The 21,095-nt window shown below is 38.7% G+C and overlaps 1 protein-coding gene across 2 annotated transcripts in view; it reads right to left on the reverse strand.

The window, feature by feature from the left end:
• Window positions 1-2,816: 2,816 nt before the first annotated feature.
• KLHL15 (kelch like family member 15) overlaps window positions 2,817-21,095 on the reverse strand; it is a 34,839-nt gene continuing 16,560 nt past the window's right edge. Inside the window, exons 4-5 of one of the 2 annotated variants that reach the window (XM_045089413.1) lie at window positions 7,109-8,200; window positions 2,817-6,793 (exon numbers count right to left, since the gene is read on the reverse strand). In XM_045089413.1, the coding sequence (XP_044945348.1) occupies window positions 6,782-6,793; window positions 7,109-8,200 (1,104 nt within the window). In that variant the 3' untranslated portion in view covers window positions 2,817-6,781. Of the gene's footprint in view, window positions 8,201-21,095 lie in introns of both variants that reach the window. The other variant, XM_004769162.3, reaches the window with a different exon arrangement.

Below are 21,095 nucleotides of genomic sequence, written 5' to 3' on the forward strand. Positions count from 1 at the left end.
CCAGATAAAGGCAGGCCCCCCTAAGGGCCCCGGGAGAACCTTTGTGCCGTGTAGCTAGGGGAAGGGGAGCGGAGATGGGACTGCCCTGGCTGAAATACCACAGACTCCCATCATAACACCACTTAGAGCAGTTCTGCCCATATCCTTGAATAAATGTGCCTCCCATTTGTTGTATGCTTTTGACCAATTTCCCGAGTCTCCATTTTTTGGGACAGGTTTGTTTAGTTTTGATTTTTAGGGATAGGATCTGCTGAGCTCCTTAACTGGCCACTCCGGAAGTCCTGCTCTGTAAACCACATAAGTTGTACAGATTAATTATACAAATTCATCTTACTCCTTGGGGGAGACAGTGGGACCTTCCTTGGGTTGTCAAATCCCCAGGGTAATGTCACCTTGGCAAAATGTTGACTTCAGCCTGGAAACTAACTGGATCTGCAGGAAGAAGTCCAATTGTACAGACCAGAGCACCTCAACTAGTGGCCCTCTGTACTTATTTTCTTCCAGTTAGTTTTTAGGCAGGCTTTTTCAAGAATATTCAATGATCATATACATTCCATGAAAAAAAAAACCACCAAAAAGAGCTCTGTGGCCAACATTGGTTCACACTAAGCTAAACAAAATCAAAAGAAGTTAACGTCAGGACTTCTCAGAGCTTTTAATATGCTGTTTGTTGAGACTCTCTAGAAAGAAAAAATATATAGTGTTTTCTCAACATAATTGTGACCAACGAACACATTTTTCCTCCACAGAGAATTTCAAAGTATTAGTGATCTTTGAGACACCCTTTGGTGTGTTTTACTTGAAAATTTCCACTTGGATCAGACATACTGAGATGTTAAGGGAAGAAGTATGTTCACAACTATGAAAGCTATATGCATTAACCTTCTAAAGGGACCGGTGCTAGTGGAAATGAATGGAGGAAATCCCTCAGGGAGGTCTATTTCAGCAGACAATCAAGCTAATACAGCTGCCCCTCCTCACCAGGAGCATTTCATTGGTAACCTTCCAACTTTGTTTTTGTTTTTTTAAGGAGGCCTTCCCATGTGCCTGGCTTGTCAGACTTTTGAAAAATAAAGACACCATCAAGGAGTACAGTTAAGGGTGAGACAGAAAAGAGTTACAAGCCGGATGTGTCAGAAGAGGCAGGCTGGGGGTGTCCACAAGGTGCTGTGGTAAGGCCAATGGCACAGTTAACCTGGACCAGGGTGTACAAGGAGACCTGACAAAGGCCATGATGTCCAGGCTGGTTCTTGCAGGCCAAAGAAGGCGTGGCCAGGACAGGCAAAGGAGAAGAGCATGTGCAGAGGCAGAGAGCCACAGGGAACAGTGTATTCTGGGGACTCCAAGTTGCTTACGTAGCTAGAATGTGGGGTGTAGAAGACTGGACAGGTACAAAGGTAGCAAAACACGAAGGGTTTTGTGTGGCACCCTGTGGGGTTTGGATCTTATTCTCAGAGTGAAGGGAGATTATGAAAGGCTGTTGAATCTCAGGATGGTCTATGCTTCAGAAGCTCCCTCTGGCAGCAGTGATCATGGAGGTAGATCAGAAAGCCAGCTCCAGGCGGCCAGCAAGAATAATGAGGGCCTGAATGAGCCAAGATGCTGGGGCGAAGCGGACAGAGGGAGTGGTAGACCATTCCTAGGCTTCTGACTTGAACAATACCAGGCACTGGTACAGCCACATAACCGAGGGAACACAGGACAAGGGGCAGGTGTTTGGGAAGGAGTTAATGCATTCAGGTTTGCACTTGTTGGGTTTGAAATTCTGACAGAACGTGTACAAGACATTCAGGAGATGGGTGGGACTCTGGGTTGAGACACAGATTTGACAGGTTTCAGGATAGAAGGTTGTTGAAGCCATAGGTGTGGAAGGCAAGGGCAAGGGCTGCAGAGACTAAGCAACAGACAAAACTGGCGGGAACTGCATCTCCCTCTTCCAAACGCCTACAGCACGTGCCTGGAGCTCAGACGGCATCTGTCATGCGCTGCAACATTTATTTAGCTCTGCGCCTGTGGGCCACAGAAAGTGTCATGCTAGATGTGAACGTATGAAGAGAAATAAAAGATCCTTTCGTCCACGGAGGCTATGATGTCGTTGGGGGGGGGAGAATTCTACCCAACTATTATGAAAATGAAATGAAGAGTTATGAATATGCTGAGTGTAGAAGAGGCAATTAATCCAATGGAAGATATAACCCAGGCTTCGGGAAAAGAGGAGAGCATCTGAGTTGAGGTGGGAAAATAAGTGGATTTCGCAAGCAGGGAAGGGGAAAGAAGGCAAGTAATTTGAGGCTGGAAACTAACAGATCACAAGAGAATGGAGTGCGGGAAGTGACAGAGAGAAAGAAGCTGGAAGGGTGGCATGAGGCCAGGATCCAGGGAATCCTGCTGAGATTTCTCAGGAGTCCATTTTAAAGAAGGCACACACGGGCCTATGTACACCCAAGGGCCTGTGATGTAGCTAGCTTCGTTTCTGCCTATTCACTAACCTCAGAAACACATTTAAGAACAATCAATCACAAATGCTAAAGGAAACCTACAAAACCACCACACTACATTTCCATTCTGCAAAACTGCGTTAGTGGAACTTTAATTACTTGGCTTCATTATAAAATTTCCACTGCATGTAAGTGTAAATAATTTCACTCTAATGCACTCATTTGAATCTGTGGCTGAAAGCACTGGTAGAAATCCCATTTTTGTGGCACTTCCTTGGCACACTGAAGGAAAACAAAATGTATACTGTTAATCAAGTCCTGAGTGACTCTGAAAGTGATGGGTTGCATAAAGATAGCAAATAATAAGAGAAAAATCTATTTTAAAGATTAAAAATATTTTATTTAAACTTTTCTTCATAAACACTTTTAACATTTTTTTTTTCAATTTAAAAACAGAATGGATAGCATAAACATGTTTGAATAGATTATATTCACGGCTTGGGAAAAATTACCTGACAAAAATGTAAAGGCTTTCAAAACAGGTATAAAAGGCAAACCTTAAATTATTCTAAGATTTTTAAATCGGCCCTAGGATTATTTGACTACTGGCCCAAAATGTACCTAAAGGTCAAAATATTTTTCTATAGACAAAGGATGCCCAAGAGGTAGAGGGCATATACAAGTTAGGTAGAAAATAACCTCTCTGACCACCTCACTGTAACTCTCCTTCAGAAAGCGAACACCTAATCCTTACTGACACACTGATAGATAAAGTTTTTAATGCAGTTGTTCCCAAAGATGTAAAAAGAAAATCCAAGAATATCGAGGGGGAACAAAGCAAGCTGATGGCATTCTCTCGGTGTTGCTCACGTAACACCGAAGTTACACGGGTACATGTACTAAAAGGCTAGGACTTCCACGAGCTTACTGATTCCAGTCTATGTCTATTGAATATTTGACTTTATAAACTCTCAATAAACTAATTTTTCAGGACTTTCATTTTAAAGATAAATCTCTTTTTAGAAGATATTTATTCCCAAACCAACTCTAATCTGATTGAACAAACATATGTTCCCTAAAAATGTTCAGAGTACAAAAAAAAAAAATCAAAAATGTGTAATAGGCAAAAAAGAAAAATGGCACTAGCAGTTTTACTGCCATATAGCCCTCAGTTATACCTAATTTACACTATTATCTATGTTGTGTTTTACTTCAGTCTAAAACTTTAAATTATGTATTCTCAAAAGAGCTAGTCTTTTCTGAGATAGCTTATAAACTGAAATATCAATTTATATTATAAACTGAAATGTTATGACCTACAACCACATATACATATATAAAAATAGTCCCACTGAACGTTTGACATGTTTAGATTATGCAGCTCAAATAATTTGTTATAAAATATTTTAAAGCTTAGTTTCATGTAATTAAGACAAAACTCTCCATTTTTACCACTTCTCCTCACACAAATGTGTGTGTCCTTTACTATGACTCGAGCAGGCTTCCCAGAATGAGGTGTCCAAAGGTGCTGCTTTAGAAAAGATAAGTGAAGGGCTCAGTCAATATTTCACAAATTAGAGTAACACACACACAGAGCAGAGTAATGAGGACACACAGAATGCTGTCTCAAGAAAAGCTAATAGTTCTATTAATTAAGCTTTGCTTTTTTTAAAAACCAGTAGTATTTCTTCCAATATAAAACCTTCAATGTGAGAATCTTGGATTTTATGAAATGGCTGTAGTGCAAGGATTTTCTTTAAGCAGACTAAAATCGAAACTGAGAGGGTCAAAGATATGGAGAACAAACATTTCTAATTAAGATGTAATTAATGAAAATCGGCTATTTTTGTAAAGTCTGCCGTTTAAAATGTAAAGTGAAAACACACAAGGATCACAACAGTTACACTGTATAGTTTCCAATCTGACTGAATTAAAAAAAAAACTATTTTGAGCACATACAATGTAGATTAACAAAAATGGTTCCAAATGAAGCACACAAAAAATAAACTTGAAAAAAATTCTATGGAAAAATTTTCCATAGTTTAGTATAACAAAAATAAATCTCTTTCAACAATTAAACCACAATTTTAAAAGGGAATGTAAGTTAATCATGGATTTAAAATAACCTATATTAGCACTACATATAAACAGGTGAGTTTTCTCAATACATTCAGAACCCAAGCAATAGCAACTATTCTTAAAGCTCAAAACTGATTACAGCTAACATCAGGTCAGACATGACTTATGTGTGAAGCTGAACCCAGAGTTAGTTCAAGTTAAGATTTCAGACATTTTCTAAAATGTGAACTTTGATCTTGGTCTTGTGTCTTGAGAATGGAGACCAAGAATATGCAACTGTTCGCCCAGACTTTACCCTAACTGGGGCTATGAAGTCATACCTAAGCAATTAAAGAGAACCACCACTGGTGTGTGACGTATAAAAGCCTGATGGGGTACCCTGTCTCGATTTTTTCCAGCAAAAGACAACGATGAGGAAAATAATGAAGACGTTATTATTGTTATTTTCTTTAAAGCAAGACAGCACACACACAAAACATTAAACCAACTAATGTATTAGAAAAAGAATTAAATGGCTAACCTAATGCCTAACTTTCAAAAGTAAAATGATTTAAAATGCTTTTTAAAAGGTAGAAAAAGACTTTTACTCATATTACTATGGCCAACAAGATACTGAATTCCGTTTTAAGAAAGTGAAAGTAAATGACAGAACCACTTAATAAAAATTTAAGTCTCATATACAAAAGAATATCATTAACTTGATTTCTAAAACCAACGCCAATGTTTTCTCTTTCCAAAAACTACTTGTGTACCTGACTGTTTCTTAAACTCAAATGTCTCCGGTTTTGGAGTTTTAAAATCAGGCGTTCTTTTCATAGTTATCTAATTGCAAAAACCAAAAAAAAAACCAAAAAAAAAAAAACCAAAAAAAAAAAACCAAAAAAAAAAAAAAAAAAAAAAAAAAAAAACCCAAAAGTCTTCACATTTCCGTGACTTCACCCTTCCATTTTGTGTTCAGTGGTGGCAGCAGCAAAAAAAAAAAAAAAAGTGAAACTAGAAAATTTATACAACAGCCATAGAAGAAGGCATTGCAATATTGCACCAATATCCTAAGACCTGGCAAGTTTTGCCAGTGTAGAACTAGTCTGTATCAGATATAGACTCTACTCAGGAGAAAATGGCATCCATGTGAATGATCCACTCCCTGGTTATTCTTGCTTAATCTTGTTCTTCCTTCTGAGTTTAAAGAGTTGAAAGGTGCGCGGCTAATCCTACAACACTTACTATAAATGCTTTTAAACAGTTATTCTTGATCTGTTCTGAACTTTGAGGTTACTATCCTTCATGCTAGTAGCTTTCAGTAAATAAAACAAAGGCTGGGGGCTTACATCCCCGGTGCCACTAAGTATTCTGTACTAAATAAACAAGTAGATATGACCAGTAAGATTATAATTCTGTTTCTTACCTCTACATCAAAAATGAGCTCAAATTTTCCACGAGTTGCTACTTTCCATTCAATAACAGACGCAGCGGCCTTACTGAGTGTAAAGAATGGGAGTTGCACTTACTTTTAAGGGGCCTCTATTTAGGAGTCTGGTATGACCTAAATGCTCTTTAAAAGTGCTTGCACGCCGCAAGGCCCGGGCTGCGTCTACCACTCCGACTCTCACTAAAAACAGGGGAACGTTAAACAGACTGCAAAGAAAAACATTTTCAAAAAGAAGACATACATTGAATAAGGAACACTAACGTTTACTTTTGAAAAGAAAATATAAAATGTTAGTTTTCAGAAATCCATACATGTTTCAGGAATACACGGAGTTCCAGTATTACTGAATCAGTATGGACTGAAGATAGGCTACTTTGATACCAATGAGGACTCCAGTTATTTTAACTTTCTAAAAATGTTAATACACGAAAAGACGTTACATCTAAAATTCAACAAGTATGGCAAACCGTGTGTGCAAGTGCACTAGCTTAAAAATATAGAATCCTAACCACGCATAAAAGGAGATGTGCCTTATATGTTCATAAGATGTATGCAAGTATGGATATGCTTTCACTAACACAATGCAGATAAGAGAAGGCAGCTTAGAAATAGTGTTTTGAATATAAAAAAGTTAATTTTGTAGAAAATTTATATTTTTGCATTTTCAGCAAAAAGCCATGCAAAAAGGTCAAGAGTTTTAAACTTAAATTATAAAACCAAAAGGTCTAACAGACTGTAATACACTGAAACGTTCCAAAAGATTTCAGATCGAGATAGGAACCGAAATTACATCCAGTGACACTTATCAGGTCTTCTCTTAGAAGATGCAGGACTCCTACGCTGACATCTGAAAGAAATGTTTAAAGCACAAAATCAACTTCCCAGATAAGTGGATCACTCTATTAAACTGCTTCTGGAAGTAGTTTCAAGAGCTAGCGCTTAGAATGAACTTATTGCATGAGTCTGAGGCCACTAAAAAGAAAAAAAATACGGATGCTAGCACAGAATGAAAATTTTTTTACGATACTAGACCAATGGCTTTGATAGTAAAACTGGTGAGGTTTTTCTTCACTTTTTTTAATTAACTACTTCGTCACAAACAAATCTTTTGTTTGGCTTTTTTTTTAAAGGGAGAAAGATGTCATTAGTTGCAACGCCTGACCTCGTCCAGTATATATTCCGGGAAGTGCAGGTTGCACACTTGTAAACCATCCAGCTTGCAGGGCATCCGCGGGTACTCATCTTCCTTCCACTTGTTTTCTTCTGGATCAAAAGTAAGGATGGAATCGCTGTAATGACCGTTGTAGCAAAGGCCTCCGAGAACCATTATTTGTTTGTCCAGCACAGTCACACCATGGCCACTTCTGCCAATTGGCATGGATGCCAAGATGGTCCACTGATCAGTCTCTGGGTTGTACACTTCTGTGGAAGGGCATCCCTGAGACTCAAAAGAGGCTCTCAAGATCACACAGACACCACCGAAGACATAAAGCTTGCCGTTGTAAGAAATCATCTTGTGAAAGCATCTTGCGTAATTCATTTTGCTCTTATTCTCCCAACAGTTGGTAACCACTTGCGTTCTTCTGGTCCGCTGTTCTATGGTCCCTTCTTTACTGGGGTCGAACACGCACACTTGTTTGGAGGTGGAAGATGAGGTGATTCCACCGGTGATAAACAACTTGTTGTTGAGCACTGTCCCTTCATGTCCGTATTTGTTAACTGGATAAGGATCCACGAATTCCCATTTATCATTGGTGATGTCGTATCTCTCGGTTGAATAGAAAGTCTCATCTCTGGTTCTGCCAGCTACGGCATAAATAAACTTCCCAATAACACCAACTGCAAACTCTGAACGTGGCACTGACATGTCTGCCATCCGGAGCCAAGAGTTCTGCCTCGGGTCATACCTGAACACTTTGGAAGAAGCATGGAATTCGCCATCTGGGCCCAGTTCTTCCCCGCCCAACAAGAACACGAAGTTATTGACGATAGCAAGGCAGTCCGGGCGCAGAGGAACCTGCGGGCCCTCCAGCTCCCACCAGACTCTTGGCTTCTTTAAGAGAAGGATTTTACTGTTAACCATGCTATGTCCAATCATTCCTCGGAATACTGTAGTTTGGGGTTTGGCAGAGCGGATGCGGCTGGATTTCATGTCCAACAAAGGCTGCTGGTGAACGTTCTGAAAGTAATTCAATGCTTGGTCAACTTCATAGCGCAGCTGTCGGGAGTATCTATAAAATTCGGATGTCTTAACCTAAGAATACAAGTAAAATAATTTAACCAAAAGAAAGAACATCAATGGCAAAAAAAAAAAAATATATCAAAGCCAACTAAGGAGGCTAGTGTATGATCTAAGGCTTGCTGTACTAAAACTGCTTTTCTTGTTAAGATCACATACTTTTTTTTAAACAAAGCTATTATATATTTGTTTTTATAATAATCTATGCACAGTCCCAAGCCTTTCAAAGTAAACAAGCTATTTTCCAGGCACAAGCTAAATTCCTCTAGCAAAATATACTGATCATCTATTCTGTATCAGGCCCTGGGATATAAGTGGTGATTATGAGGACAAACAGAGGTTTCACAGTAGAGGGAGTCACGGCCATGGTTTCCTTAACCACAAGGAACACTGTAAGAGTAACCATGACTGAATAACTTGGGCAATCAAGTTAGTGAGTTAGTAAAAATTTTAGAAGATGCAAAATTCTCAGTAGGTTTTTGCTATAAAGACTTGGTCGGATATCAGCAGCTCCTACAACCATCAAGCAGGTGACAAGGTCCAATTTTTTTCCTTTTTGTTTTTGGAGCTGGAACTACATCATTGTGAGGATTTTCTTTTTTAACCAAAATCTTATGAAGCACTTTTAAGTACTGTGCTAAGTTCCATAGGGAGACAAAAATGTTAAGTATAAGATGGGGTCTGTTTCCTCAAAGAACTTCGAATATGTTTGGGGAAATGAAAATAGACACAGATTTGCCAACAAGCGAATGAGGCGGTTGGCGGCTGGGAACGAGAGCGCACAGCCCATCTGTGAGTGCTGCAGATGTGAAGACAGGGAACATACCAAACCGGCCCAAAAGACAGGCTGCCTCGTGGAAGAGGTAGGAAGCTGGACAACCACGAAGAAAAAGCCCGTGTCATAATGACAAGGATGAGTTGAGAGTCTCCCATGTCGACGGGAAAATCAGATATTGAGAGAGAAAACGGGCACAAGTGCATGACTGACGTGAAGTAGGGATAGGTTCCCAAAGCGAGGACTCTGACTGATCGGAGAATTTAGACTTGAGGTGCTCGGGAGAGTGCTGTCACTAAGGGACACAGGAGAAGCATTCCACTTCACTGGTGATCCATCTGAGCTGCTGAGAGGACACGGACATGGCGAGGTCCAGGCACCCGTGGGGGATCCAGGGGGACTGCTTGGGAGGGAGCCAGCACCAGGCATTTACTTAGGAGCTTCCTTTTCCTCCCTCTGCCCTATCTTTCTCATTCATTCCCCACCTCGGTCCCAAGAAAGTCTGAAACAGAAAGGACCACAAATGTGTTTTAAGTATTTTGGTAACTGTCTTTCAATATAATTGGCTTCCTTTGTAATCCCAATCACTGAACTTTATGGCTTTAATATCATTATTCTGAGAAGGGGTCCTTCCGTGGGTTTCACCAGGGTAGCGAAAGAGTAAACAGCACAAAAAAAGATTGAGAATTCCTTGTCTTACTGCGTAAAAGAGACAAAATGGATATCAATACTTCACTGAGGCTTTACATGTAATATCTCAAGTTAAATTATTCCTCCCATAAGAGAGTAACAATCATCACTATTTTTCTAAAAAAATGAGGATCAATTGTAAGATGAAAAAACTGAGGCGTAGACCCTTAAGTGACGTGCCCAAATTGTTTACATGACTAAAACTGATAGAGCAGGGATCTGAAACTTGCACCAGGACAGTCTTGCTCCAAAGCTATTTCCAAGAGGTTACTGCACAGCTTCCACTACTCATTAGAAAACTCTTTAAATGACAAACTCATTTATTAAAACACTTAACATACATGTTCAACAAGTTATCCTAATGACCCTTCTCAAAGAAAAGATAGTATAATGGTTCTTGAAACAAAGAATCAATTGCGTGGATCACAATGACTGGACATCCAACCCCACTCTTCCTAGCAAAACACCTAATGTAGAAGAGATCAAATAATGAATGGTAAAGAAGTAATTTCAATAAGCAGTCTAATAATAAAAAATATAGATCTGAAGTCTCATCCTCTACTTTTGCTTCACATATAAAAACGTACAGAACAAAGGAAATGAAGTGAGCTTCAATCACTTATGAGAAACAATGGAAACCTATATCGCCATCATCACTGAGTGTTTATTAACCTGGAACGATGTTCACAATAGATTCAGTTTTTTAAAAAAGCAATTGTACACTGGTAGCTCAACTGAATAAGATTTTGTGTATGCCCGCTTGCGTTAATAATGATTATCTCTGAAACTTCACAAACATCTCTGCATTCTTTTTTATGTATCATATTTATAAACAAAAAGAGTCTTGCCATTTAAAAACTGGGTCTCTTAAAACCATCAAATACACATTTGCTTAGGAAAAACGAGCATCTTTTTTTGTCTTTCCATTTCTTCTATGAATTGCCTAATGGTGTATCTCACCCATTTTTCCTCACCTTTTTCTTAATTGCAAGAGCTAAAAGGCAATACCCTGGAAATCAACCAGAAACAGAAACCTCAAATTAAATATTTAAGTGCCTACTGTGCACAGCCAGTGGCCTGAGAGCTACACAGGTTTTGAAGTAACAGAATCCCTTCCAGCAATGTAATTAAGCACCACGTCAAGCTGCCCAGGATAGCCGATTAAGAATCCAGTAGAGGAAAATATCCAACCTTGGCACTCAGGAGTTGTGGGATCTTGGGCAAGTAACTCAACATCCTTATAGCCATTTCCTCATCTGTATTACTGGGAAAACAATACTAGTACCTATGGCTCATAACCCTAAGGCAGGAGACAAGCAAGATCATCTATGTGAAAAGGAGACTATGGTACCTGTCATGTGGCAATGTACAACAAACAGCCATTCTTAGCTACCATCACTGACCAGCGGACATCTGTAAAAGTGTCAGCTTAAGTCAGTGCGTCTGATGATGTACTTTTGGTCTGCATAAAAATTCAGTCTTTCCAAAGTAAGAGGAGAAAGGAGAGAAACTGTTACTCTGGACCTAATTCTCCCCAATAAAACATGATTGGTAAGATGCGAGGAGGAGGAAGCTTTATAGAAAGCAGCCATGTCATTTGGAAATCGAGAAGGGAAGGGGAATGTTGCACATATTGGATAGGCAGATTTCAAGTTTTTTAAAGGAAAATTAGGATCAATTCCAAGATCGGAAACTGTGTAAAGAAGCTCAAGAAGGCTTGGAGGCTCTCAAAAGCATAATGCTGACTGCATAATTGCAAAACACACTGATGAGGGGAAGAAAAGGGGAAAGTATCTAAAAAATCTGATGTGCTGCACAGAGAACTTTCTGGAATTCAGATGTTAAAAAACCACTTACAACAGATGGTTAAAAAAAAAAAAACAAAAAAAAAAAAAACAACCCACAAAAAACAAGTATTACAAAGGGTGAAATGGAGCTGTAAGCATATTGTAAACGAGGCTAAAGCCTCAGGATGAACTGTGACTTTACAAAGCGCCAGAAAATGAATAAACGGCGTCTTAGAGGTTAGAGTAAAAAGAAGTAGAGGCAAAAGGGAAGCCCCTCCTGGATGGGGTGGTTAATGTAATAGTAACAGAGACAAATAGCCTTCTCCTATTTTATTTCCATTCTTGGCTTAGGATGTTTTCTTCTTTCTAATCTGAAGATCAAACACAATGACTAAGAAGAAACTTAAATCCAAGATGGCTGAGGAAAAAAAAAAAAGAAAAACTAGATAGATATTCTCATTAAATTCAAGTCATTTGATCTCAAAATCACATCCTGGGATCCTGAGAGGCTTCACAGATAAGGCTGCTTAATTGCTTTTCGTAATCTGTGTGGAATCATGAATGGGAAAGTACTAGAAGCCAGACATCCAAACTACGGACTGGTTAGCCTGAGGCTGATCTGTATTGTTAAAAAACATCACTTGCGATAAGAAAGCGCTCCACGCTGGGAGGCAGCATGGACTCACCCAGCAATGCCAAACCTTGACCACTTCCAGTTGAATGAGGACGTAACAGAACTGGCAGAGAATGAGAGAACCTATGAATGTGGCAAAGTAATCAACAAGTCCAATGATAAAGAGAAACACCAGGGACCCATGAACCACATAAAACTACAGAAATACTTGTGTTAATGCATTCTGGGAGCAGGGGGTGGGGGCACAGTAAAGTGAGAGGGTGGGAAGTCCACAGCTTTTGTCAAATACTCCAGGGATCCATAAACTCCAATGGAAAGCTATAACTGACTACCCTCAATACAGACTAACAATGCGATAGGGGAGAAGAAAATCATGGACTGAATTAAAACAGACAATCCCACCCTCTCCATTTGGTGAAACCACAGCTAAGAGGGCTGAGTTCCATCACTACAATTTAGACATCACAAAGCGGACCACATCCCGGACAGCAAAGGGATCCAAACCATATGAAAAAATGGTAAAACTGACAAGGAATGTTTAAACTCAAGAGAAAACTCGCGAGAAAGATGGCAACCGTTTTCAGGACCAGTCAGTGGAAGTTAGAAGGAAGATTTGGGGGCCAGCATAGGGAAAAGCTTTCTAATTAGAACTGTCAAGATAATGGATGTTCATTACATTATTTTAGAAGCACAGAAACCAGGACAACTCAAATATCTCACAAATAAGACACTGGTTGGCTTGAACTCTCGTATGCAGTCTTTACCATCTGCAGTCATTAAAAAGGAGGAGGTTAATCCACACGCATGAACACAGCTGTTCAAATGTCAAGTGACAAAAACTGCAGAAGAGTGTAACATTCTCAAAAAATAAAAATGGACTCTTTTATACAGCTGGCAGTATATTCAGAGGAAAACATATGTATACACATACAACATGCAGTTGCCCTTTTTCGGGTTCTATATAGGTCTGTACTTGGCTTTTTTTTTTTTTTTTTTTTTTTTAACAAGGACTACGGTAAAAAGGGTATGGGTACCTATTCTCCCCAAGCCAGGACTGCCACCTCTGGAGTCAGCATTCCTGCCAGTGGAGGTAGTCCAGGTGGGACCACGTATCAGGAGCGCCACGGAGGGGTCCTGGCGTCACATGAGGACGAGGCACCACGGCCTGTGTGATAGCCTTCCACATTCCAAACCCAGGCTCTTACAGATTCCATCAAACGGAGTCAGCTTAACTACTTCTTATAGTCATTCTCCTGTCTCATTTGCTACCCAACCTTTGGGTCCCTTTGTCCTTTTCTCCCTCCATCCATTCTGTTGTCTTCCTTTGAAACTCCAGCTCCAAAGAATTTAAAACGTCACTTCAACTCTGTTAAAATCCACATCACAGCTCCATATCTTTATCCAGCCTGTTCTACCTGTGGGCCCCCAATAATGGAAGCTGTGTCTTGGAGATAGTAGATTATACCCAAGAACATCTTCTAACCAAAGAAATTTAGCTCCTCCTCTCTGTCACAACTCAAAGTTCTAGATCTACCTTGCCCTTTTCCCAGGGCTACAATTTTCCTCTGAAACCAAATAATACAAATAAGCACAATTATAATTAGTTTCTTCTTTCATCAAAGAAATGGGGAATTAATGCCTCTTTGATAATCCTGGACAAAGTAATTACAGATACTCTGCTTTAAAACAAAAGGTGGAGGGCTGTATGAATGGAGTCATTTGAATGCATTAACAAAGGGAGCTATCAAAAAATAATCACGTGGCTCATCCTTAAGCATTTCTCCCATCATTCACTCCCCACCTAACAGTTTATCTGTAGATCAGGTACTTCCAAAAGCAAGATATGGGGGAAAATGACATTTCTTTCATATTCTAAAGAACTTTCCTTATCCTTTCATAGGATTAAAAAAAGCTGTCTTAATACTTAGAATATATTCAATATTACTTTTCTTACTTTGATACTTTAAAACTGCATTACAAAAAAGCATCTTCTCTTATACTGAATACAAAATTAAATTTGTTACCTCTCAAAAACAGTGATCTGAAAATCCTAAATTGGCCATTTCTTCCTCTGATCTTTTAATGTAATTGTGTATGTGCATATAAAGGAGAAAATGTGAGAAATTATCAAATTGGAATGTGGTTCCTATAAATATATACTCAGGTGAAGAAATAATAGCTAGATATTACCACTGGCCAAAAATTCCACTATCAAAATGTTTCTCCCTCCACTATCAAAATGTTACATCATCCATTCATTAAATTTTTATCTTGTAAAGGTAATTCATATATTTTGAGAATTTTGAGAATTAAAACAGAATTGGTGATACAACTAAAACAGCCATTTCCACAGAGCTTACTACTTTTGTTTGATTAAAAATCTGCAATTTAAAAAATCTACTAAAACTGGCTCAGCCAGTAAAGCATGTGACTCTTGATCTCTGAGTCGGAAGTTCCTGCCCCACACTGAGTGGAGAAATTACTAAAAAATAAAATATTTAAGAAAAAATATGGGACGCCTGGGTGGCTCAGTTGGTTAAGCAGCTGCCTTCGGCTCAGGTCATGATCCCAGTGTCCTGGGATCGAGTCCCACATCGGGCTCCTTGCTCAGCAGGGAGTCTGCTTCTCCCTCTGCCTCTGCCTGCCATTCTGTCTGCCTGTGCTCTCTCTCTCCCCCTCTCTCTCTCTGATAAATAAATAAAATCTTTAAAAAAAAAAAAAGAAAAAATAGCTGGCTACAGTCTAAAATTATTTTAGGCCTTCAGCCAGCCAATTTAAGATATTATCAGCTATTTCACCTTTCAAAATGTTTTTTTTCAAATGCCCAATATACTTAAACAAAACCTCACGCCTTTTATTAGTTTATCAATCAGTGGGGGGTGGGAAGTGCCACTGGGGACCAGAATAATCCCCAAACTAAAGATCCCAGATCTTAGGCTTGACACAGTCCCCAAGTCACTGTGATTATGGACAAGCCTCTGGTTTAGATATTTTCTCCTTATAAAAACAATCAGTTGCATGAAGATACCTAAGGCCCTTCCTATATCCCAAAATGTTAACCTAATTTTCAGAATGATGAGTATAAGGTGTCATATGGAAGGAAGACAGGCCTGGCTATCAGTTTTATCATCCCCTCTCCATAATTCAATCGGTTCAAAAGAAATATCCAGAAACAAAGCATCTACTAAAACATATTATACCTCTGGGAACCACAGCTACATTTAATATTATTTTGATATTCAGCAAAACATGGAGCAGTCTTTATGTGCTGTATTACAAAAGCATCTACCCTAGTATTAGAAGTCTCTTTATAAAATCATGCTCAGAACTGAAGCTTATACTGATATATGTTAAAATCATCACCAAAAAAGCTAGGTGCAAAATACCTTTAATTAATCCCTTTGTCCTGAAAAACTGAGTTAACGACCAAGGATAAGGCTATAAAAAAATCAGTTCCTGCTAAGCACAAATCCTCTCAGTAATACTGTAATTGCAGTCAAATACCAAGTGGTAAAGACAAATTTTAGTAAGGATTTACCTAACTCTTCTTCAAGCAGGCAACCGAACAGAACTTCCGGAAGTCAAGAAACCAGAGTAAGTCGGGGGTAAGGGAGAGGCCTTTCCTCAACGTAATACTCCCTCTAATACAAGTTTCAGCACCATTTGGTTAGTGGTCTATCCCTTCAACTTTTCTACAGTGAAAAATATGTAGTTCAAAAATAAGTATGCTCAGAAAGTCTAATTTCCTTCCAATTTCAACGAAGTCATAGAACACCACTAGAAATTAAGTGTGCACAAGCCTAAAAGGTAGAAAATGATTTCCAGAAAGCCCCTTAAGTCCACTGTATTATTTCATTATAGTTATATTTAGATAGTACAACTAAATTCTAAAGTTCTTCCTATTTATGGAAATATTTTCAACTACATAAATACTGTAATTTCATTTAAGAATATGGTAAAACAGAAGGAAAGCCAAAAAGGTTTAATCCTAAAACTAACTTCTAAATGAGCAAGGCTTACCTGTGACACATGCAACATTTTCTGAGTAAATATTAAATCTGAGAATTAAAACTTTAAGGCCTAAAATCTTAGTATTTGCCTTTGTTCCTCTCCTGCTGCTAACCTCATCTCCATTTTCTAACTTCTCCGATCTTGTTCGATTTCTGCTTATCATTTGGTCTCTCTCCCTCCTTTTTCTTCCGTTCATTAAAAAAACTTTCTCCTTCTACAAGTCAATATAGCTGTCTGTATTCCATCTCTTCCTGCGTGGCTAATTTCCAATTCTAGAACTTTGTTTTCTTCAGCCATTTATTTTATTTAAAAGGAAAACCAGCAAGACTGAATTTGTAAACTCCTGTTTTCACTAGGTTCCTGCCGGCTTCATACACCCCCCACCAAAGTCTCTCTCCCAGGGGAATCCAACAGCAGTGCACACCGTGAATTACCTACCGCACCCTCCAGGAACCTACGAACCTGGGATGAATGCAAGTCAAAGGTAGAAAACAAGAGCACTCTACTCCCCTACATAAAGGGCTTAAGACTTGAGGAGAAAAACACCTTGGGTGATTTTTTAAGAACTCTGCCCATGTTAATTACAATCATCCAAGTCCACGGGGCTGGGGAAGAGGGGTAGGTAAAAAGGAGACAGATACAGAAAAAGACACCAAGTGAACGGTGAAAGTCCGCTTAACCTAATAACCTAGCTTCTACCAGAAAACCCGCTCCTCTCTGTGCTTTCACTCCAAGGGGCAAGTGAGCTAGCTGACTGTCAGTTTAAACAATTTCAAGTTTATAGCTGTGTAAGTACTATTTAATATACGAAGGGGATTTTAAACTTCTTCAAAAACAACTCAAACTTATTAGGAACCCTAACCAAATTTCACATTTGAAATCTAGGTTACTGACTTTGTAAAAACAAACAAACAAACAAACAAACATTTGTATTGTCAAATAAAGCACTGCTTATGTTTCTCATGTACTTCAGTGAGGGTTAGAAGCAGATTTCTGTTTTTTCCTCTAGATTTGTCTGGCTGTAGCTGAAGTTATTAGAAATAAACTTTGAGTTTTCTGCTGAACTGTGGTAACACTACAGATAATGGTCTGGCTGCTGGACAGAAATTTTGGATCGCTCAAGTGTTAGATTAGTCAAAACATTCTGGAGGGCATATAGCACCTACACTTTACATAGATGCAACCGTACCCATACAGTGTCGTTACAAGTGGTCCGCGCCTCAATTAACCGGAATATCACACCATCCAAGTGTGACATTAAGGACAATCAATTTACTTATGTGTCACACAGTCCACTGTTAATGCTATCTACATCACCTATGCTAACAGAGAAAATATTTGGAAGATTATCAGTGTTTTGTGAAGACCAGTTCTGAGAGCTAACATTCTTCAGTATCCAAGGTATACTGGGACACTTAATTTATAATCCTTGAATTCTTTCCCTCTCAAGGTGAGCACTAGACACCTTACCCCCATTTTAACATGTAGCTTTTAAAGCCACAAATTCTGCACCTTAAGTTAAAGCCTTTTTAAAAAAAGGTATTAGGAAGTTCTTCTGTAGCATGTTTTATTCTGATACTAGGATTAATTTTTACTAATAATGAAGCTGGGTTTTTTTTAGCAGACTATCAAAATTATCTCAAAGTTGTAAAAGTTTCTATAACAAGCTTTCATAAAATGCAGATACAGTTTTTAAATCCAAATATATTCTCAGTAAAAGAGAACTTTTTTCTCACTAAAACATTAGCTTTGCTCTTTAAAAGTTACATAAACCCCAATTTGGGGCCATATGATGAATTACACTTAATACATGAGGAAAAAAGCACACTAGGGAACCTGACTATCACAAGCTAGTTTATAAAACATTAAGAATAAAGCAGAATACATCTTTATAATCTGCTCCCTTACTGAACAGCCAGTGAAAAACCAACTGTAAAAGCCTAATTATAAGCTGAACAAATGTGTTATTTTTAATCTTTACAGGACTGAAAGATTTTCCTTCCTTTTGAAAAACTGGAAGATTTTATGATTAATACAATTTCTAAGGGGAATTACTGGCACACTCTTACCTTATGCATATTTATGATATTGAAGATGCCCTAGGTTCAAAAATATTAAAATGTCACTGTACTAAATAACCAACATATGGGTATGTAAATGAATAATTTAACAATTTTGCTAAGAAGATCTTTTATATACAAAAAAAGTATAATAGCATTTTGCCAAATATACATTTACTTCATAAAATGTTTTCAATAAAGCAGTAATTGTTTTTTTAAAAACCAAAAAACCAAAGAAAGCAAGGTTTAAACTATTTAAATCTTCCCATCACTGAAATTCAGAATGACAAATGTCAGGCCTTATCTCTGTTAACAGACGCAAAGACCCTCGGAGCTAGTAAAAAACAAAAAACAAAAACGCCACAGACGTTTGTCAGTAAAAACTGAAAATGAAGTCTATTTTAAACACCCACTACAAAGGGGACCTGGGTGGCTCAGTCAGTTAAGCGTCTTTCTTTGGCTCAGGTCATGAGCCCAGGGTCCTGGGATTGAGCTGAGCATCGGGCTCCCTGCTCAGCCAGAGATCCTGCTTCTCCCTCTCCTTGTCACTCCCACTGCCTCTACTCATCCTCTCTGTAAAATAAATAAAATCTTAAAAAAACAATCCACTAGAGATAAAAGGAATCCTAAGACCTCTTCAACAACTATATTAAAAGGACAAGATCCTTAAAATTTATTTCTTCGAAATAAATTGTACATTTAAAATTTCCTTGAAATTCTTAAAATTTCTTTGAAATAAATTTAAAATTTAAAATTTAATTTCTTTGATAATACATCGAAATCCCCAGAATTGGGCTTGCACATCTGGAAGCTTTCCCACACCTTGTGCTTTTTTCAGTGCCATTAAATTTCTCTGGCTATATTTTGTTCATGCAAACAAACTGAATTTTCATGACTATCTAACAACTTCTAAATGACCCAAGCTGGGCCAGAACACCTTATATATGTCAGATTGTGCCTCAAAAGCTCTACACAAAGGTTGAGGCTACTGGTTAGTTCCCTTTAACAGATTAAAAAACAGGCTCAGAGAAGAGCCTGGGTGGCTCAGTGGGTTAAAGCCTCTGCCTTCGGCTCAGGTCATGATCCCAGGGTCCTGGGATCGAGCCCCGCATGGGGCTCTCTGCTCAGCAGGGAGCCTGCTTCCCCCTCTCTCTCTGCCTGCTTCTCTGCCTACTTGTGATCTCTAATAAATAAATAAAGTCTTAAAAAACAACAACAAAAAAAAAACAGGCTCAGAAAGGTTAGGAATCTTATTCCAGAACAAGTGGCACTGCTCAGAGTGGAACCCAGGTCTGCTCGCTTCCCAGTCCAAGGGCTTCCTACGATGACTGCTAGAGCAGGAAGGGAGAGGACCGTGAGGTGCAGAAGCGTGCGCTTAACCCCGGTGGCTTCTAAGGAACTCAGTGGAAATCTGGAAGCCATGATCTCTCTGGTGATGGTCCCACAGAGTACTCAGTACAAAAGTTAAGACCATCTGTTTTCAGCTGGGGAGAAAAGTAGAGGATGAGGGAGAAAGATACTACAGAAGCACCAACTCAAAGATTGCAGCATCGCTGGAGGACAAGACTCAGGTCCCCGCAACGAAAAGGGCTATTCCCTGATGAGAGGCGGAAGGCCCCGTTCCCTCACTACGAAGCTTCTGTTCAGATGTGTTCATTACCACCGAAGAAAGAATTAAAGTCCACACAGGTTCCTTCCACCAAGCTTTGTTCACTTGCTTTTTATTTTCCTAAGGCCAGGGTCGGGATCCTGACAAAGAGATGCTACGTTCAAGCTAACCTCATCAGCCACGCTAAAGAATAGGTAGGTAGGGTAAGCTCATTCAACATTAGAGCGTGCAGAACATCTTAAAAGGCTGAGAAACCAGGAAAAGGGTCTAATATGTGAGAAAGACTGTTTACCATATTCTTGTTCACAGAGTTTCTGATGAACAACTCACTCCTTGAACTTCTAGAGCAGCGCTGTGCAGAAGAAATATAAAGAGCCACAAATGTGAGCCACTGATTACTTGTACACTTTCTGGTAGCCACATTTAAGAAAGTACAAAGGTGAAGTTGATTTTATGAGATTGACGCGCTACTTACTGTACTAACGAGGCACCTGAAGTTGATTTTAATAATGTGTTTCATTTTACCCAGTATACCCAAAATATCAGTTCAAGCTATGATCAATATAAAAATGAGTAATGAGGTTATTTACACCCTTTTTGTCATCCTAATAAAATCTCAATTCAGACTTGCCACATCTCAAGTATTCAGTAGCCACAAGCAGTAACCCTACTGAACAATGCAGTTCTAGGGTCATAGCTATACACTAATTTTTTATTAGAAAGCAATCTTTTAATCTTGACTTCAGCTAGTTTTAATCCCATCAAACTGAATGGAAAGGCTCTCCATTTTTTTTAAAGGAGGGAAATTTTAAGAATCTAAAAGAAATCTAATAATACTATGAATAAGATTCTTGATTACCTTAGTCATAGGATCAGGCTACTTAGCCTCCTAAGGAAAAAAAAATGGTAAATTCTAAGTTTGATTAGAGCTGCTAAGTGCCAAGACTTCTTTGGCATTACAACAATATTGCCCTGTAACTGTTCCTGAAAAAACACAATGCTGAGAAGTAGATGTGTTAACGGGACACATAAGGAAAAGAGGAACTAAGTTAACACCAACACAAAGAAATAATCTGACAAATCCAGAATGTGGGACACACTAAGACAATCAGAGATCTGACCTTTCTCAAAAAAAAAAAAAAAAAAAAAAAAAAAGTGCGGGACAGTTTTAGATTAAGATTAGACAGATGTGATAATCAAAAGCAATACATAAATAATGACTAGATTCTAGGGCACTTTGAGAAATGGGAAAATTTGAATATGGACTAGCTATCACATGATATTATTGTTGATTAACCTAAGTGGAATGGCACTGAATTTGGGTAGGGCAGTTCTGGAACCTAG

The sequence above is a fragment of the Mustela putorius genome, unplaced genomic scaffold, assembly GCF_011764305.1.
Source record: "Mustela putorius furo isolate JIRA1106 unplaced genomic scaffold, ASM1176430v1.1 tig00003836_pilon_pilon_pilon, whole genome shotgun sequence".
In the NCBI taxonomy this organism is placed as follows: domain Eukaryota; kingdom Metazoa; phylum Chordata; class Mammalia; order Carnivora; family Mustelidae; genus Mustela; species Mustela putorius.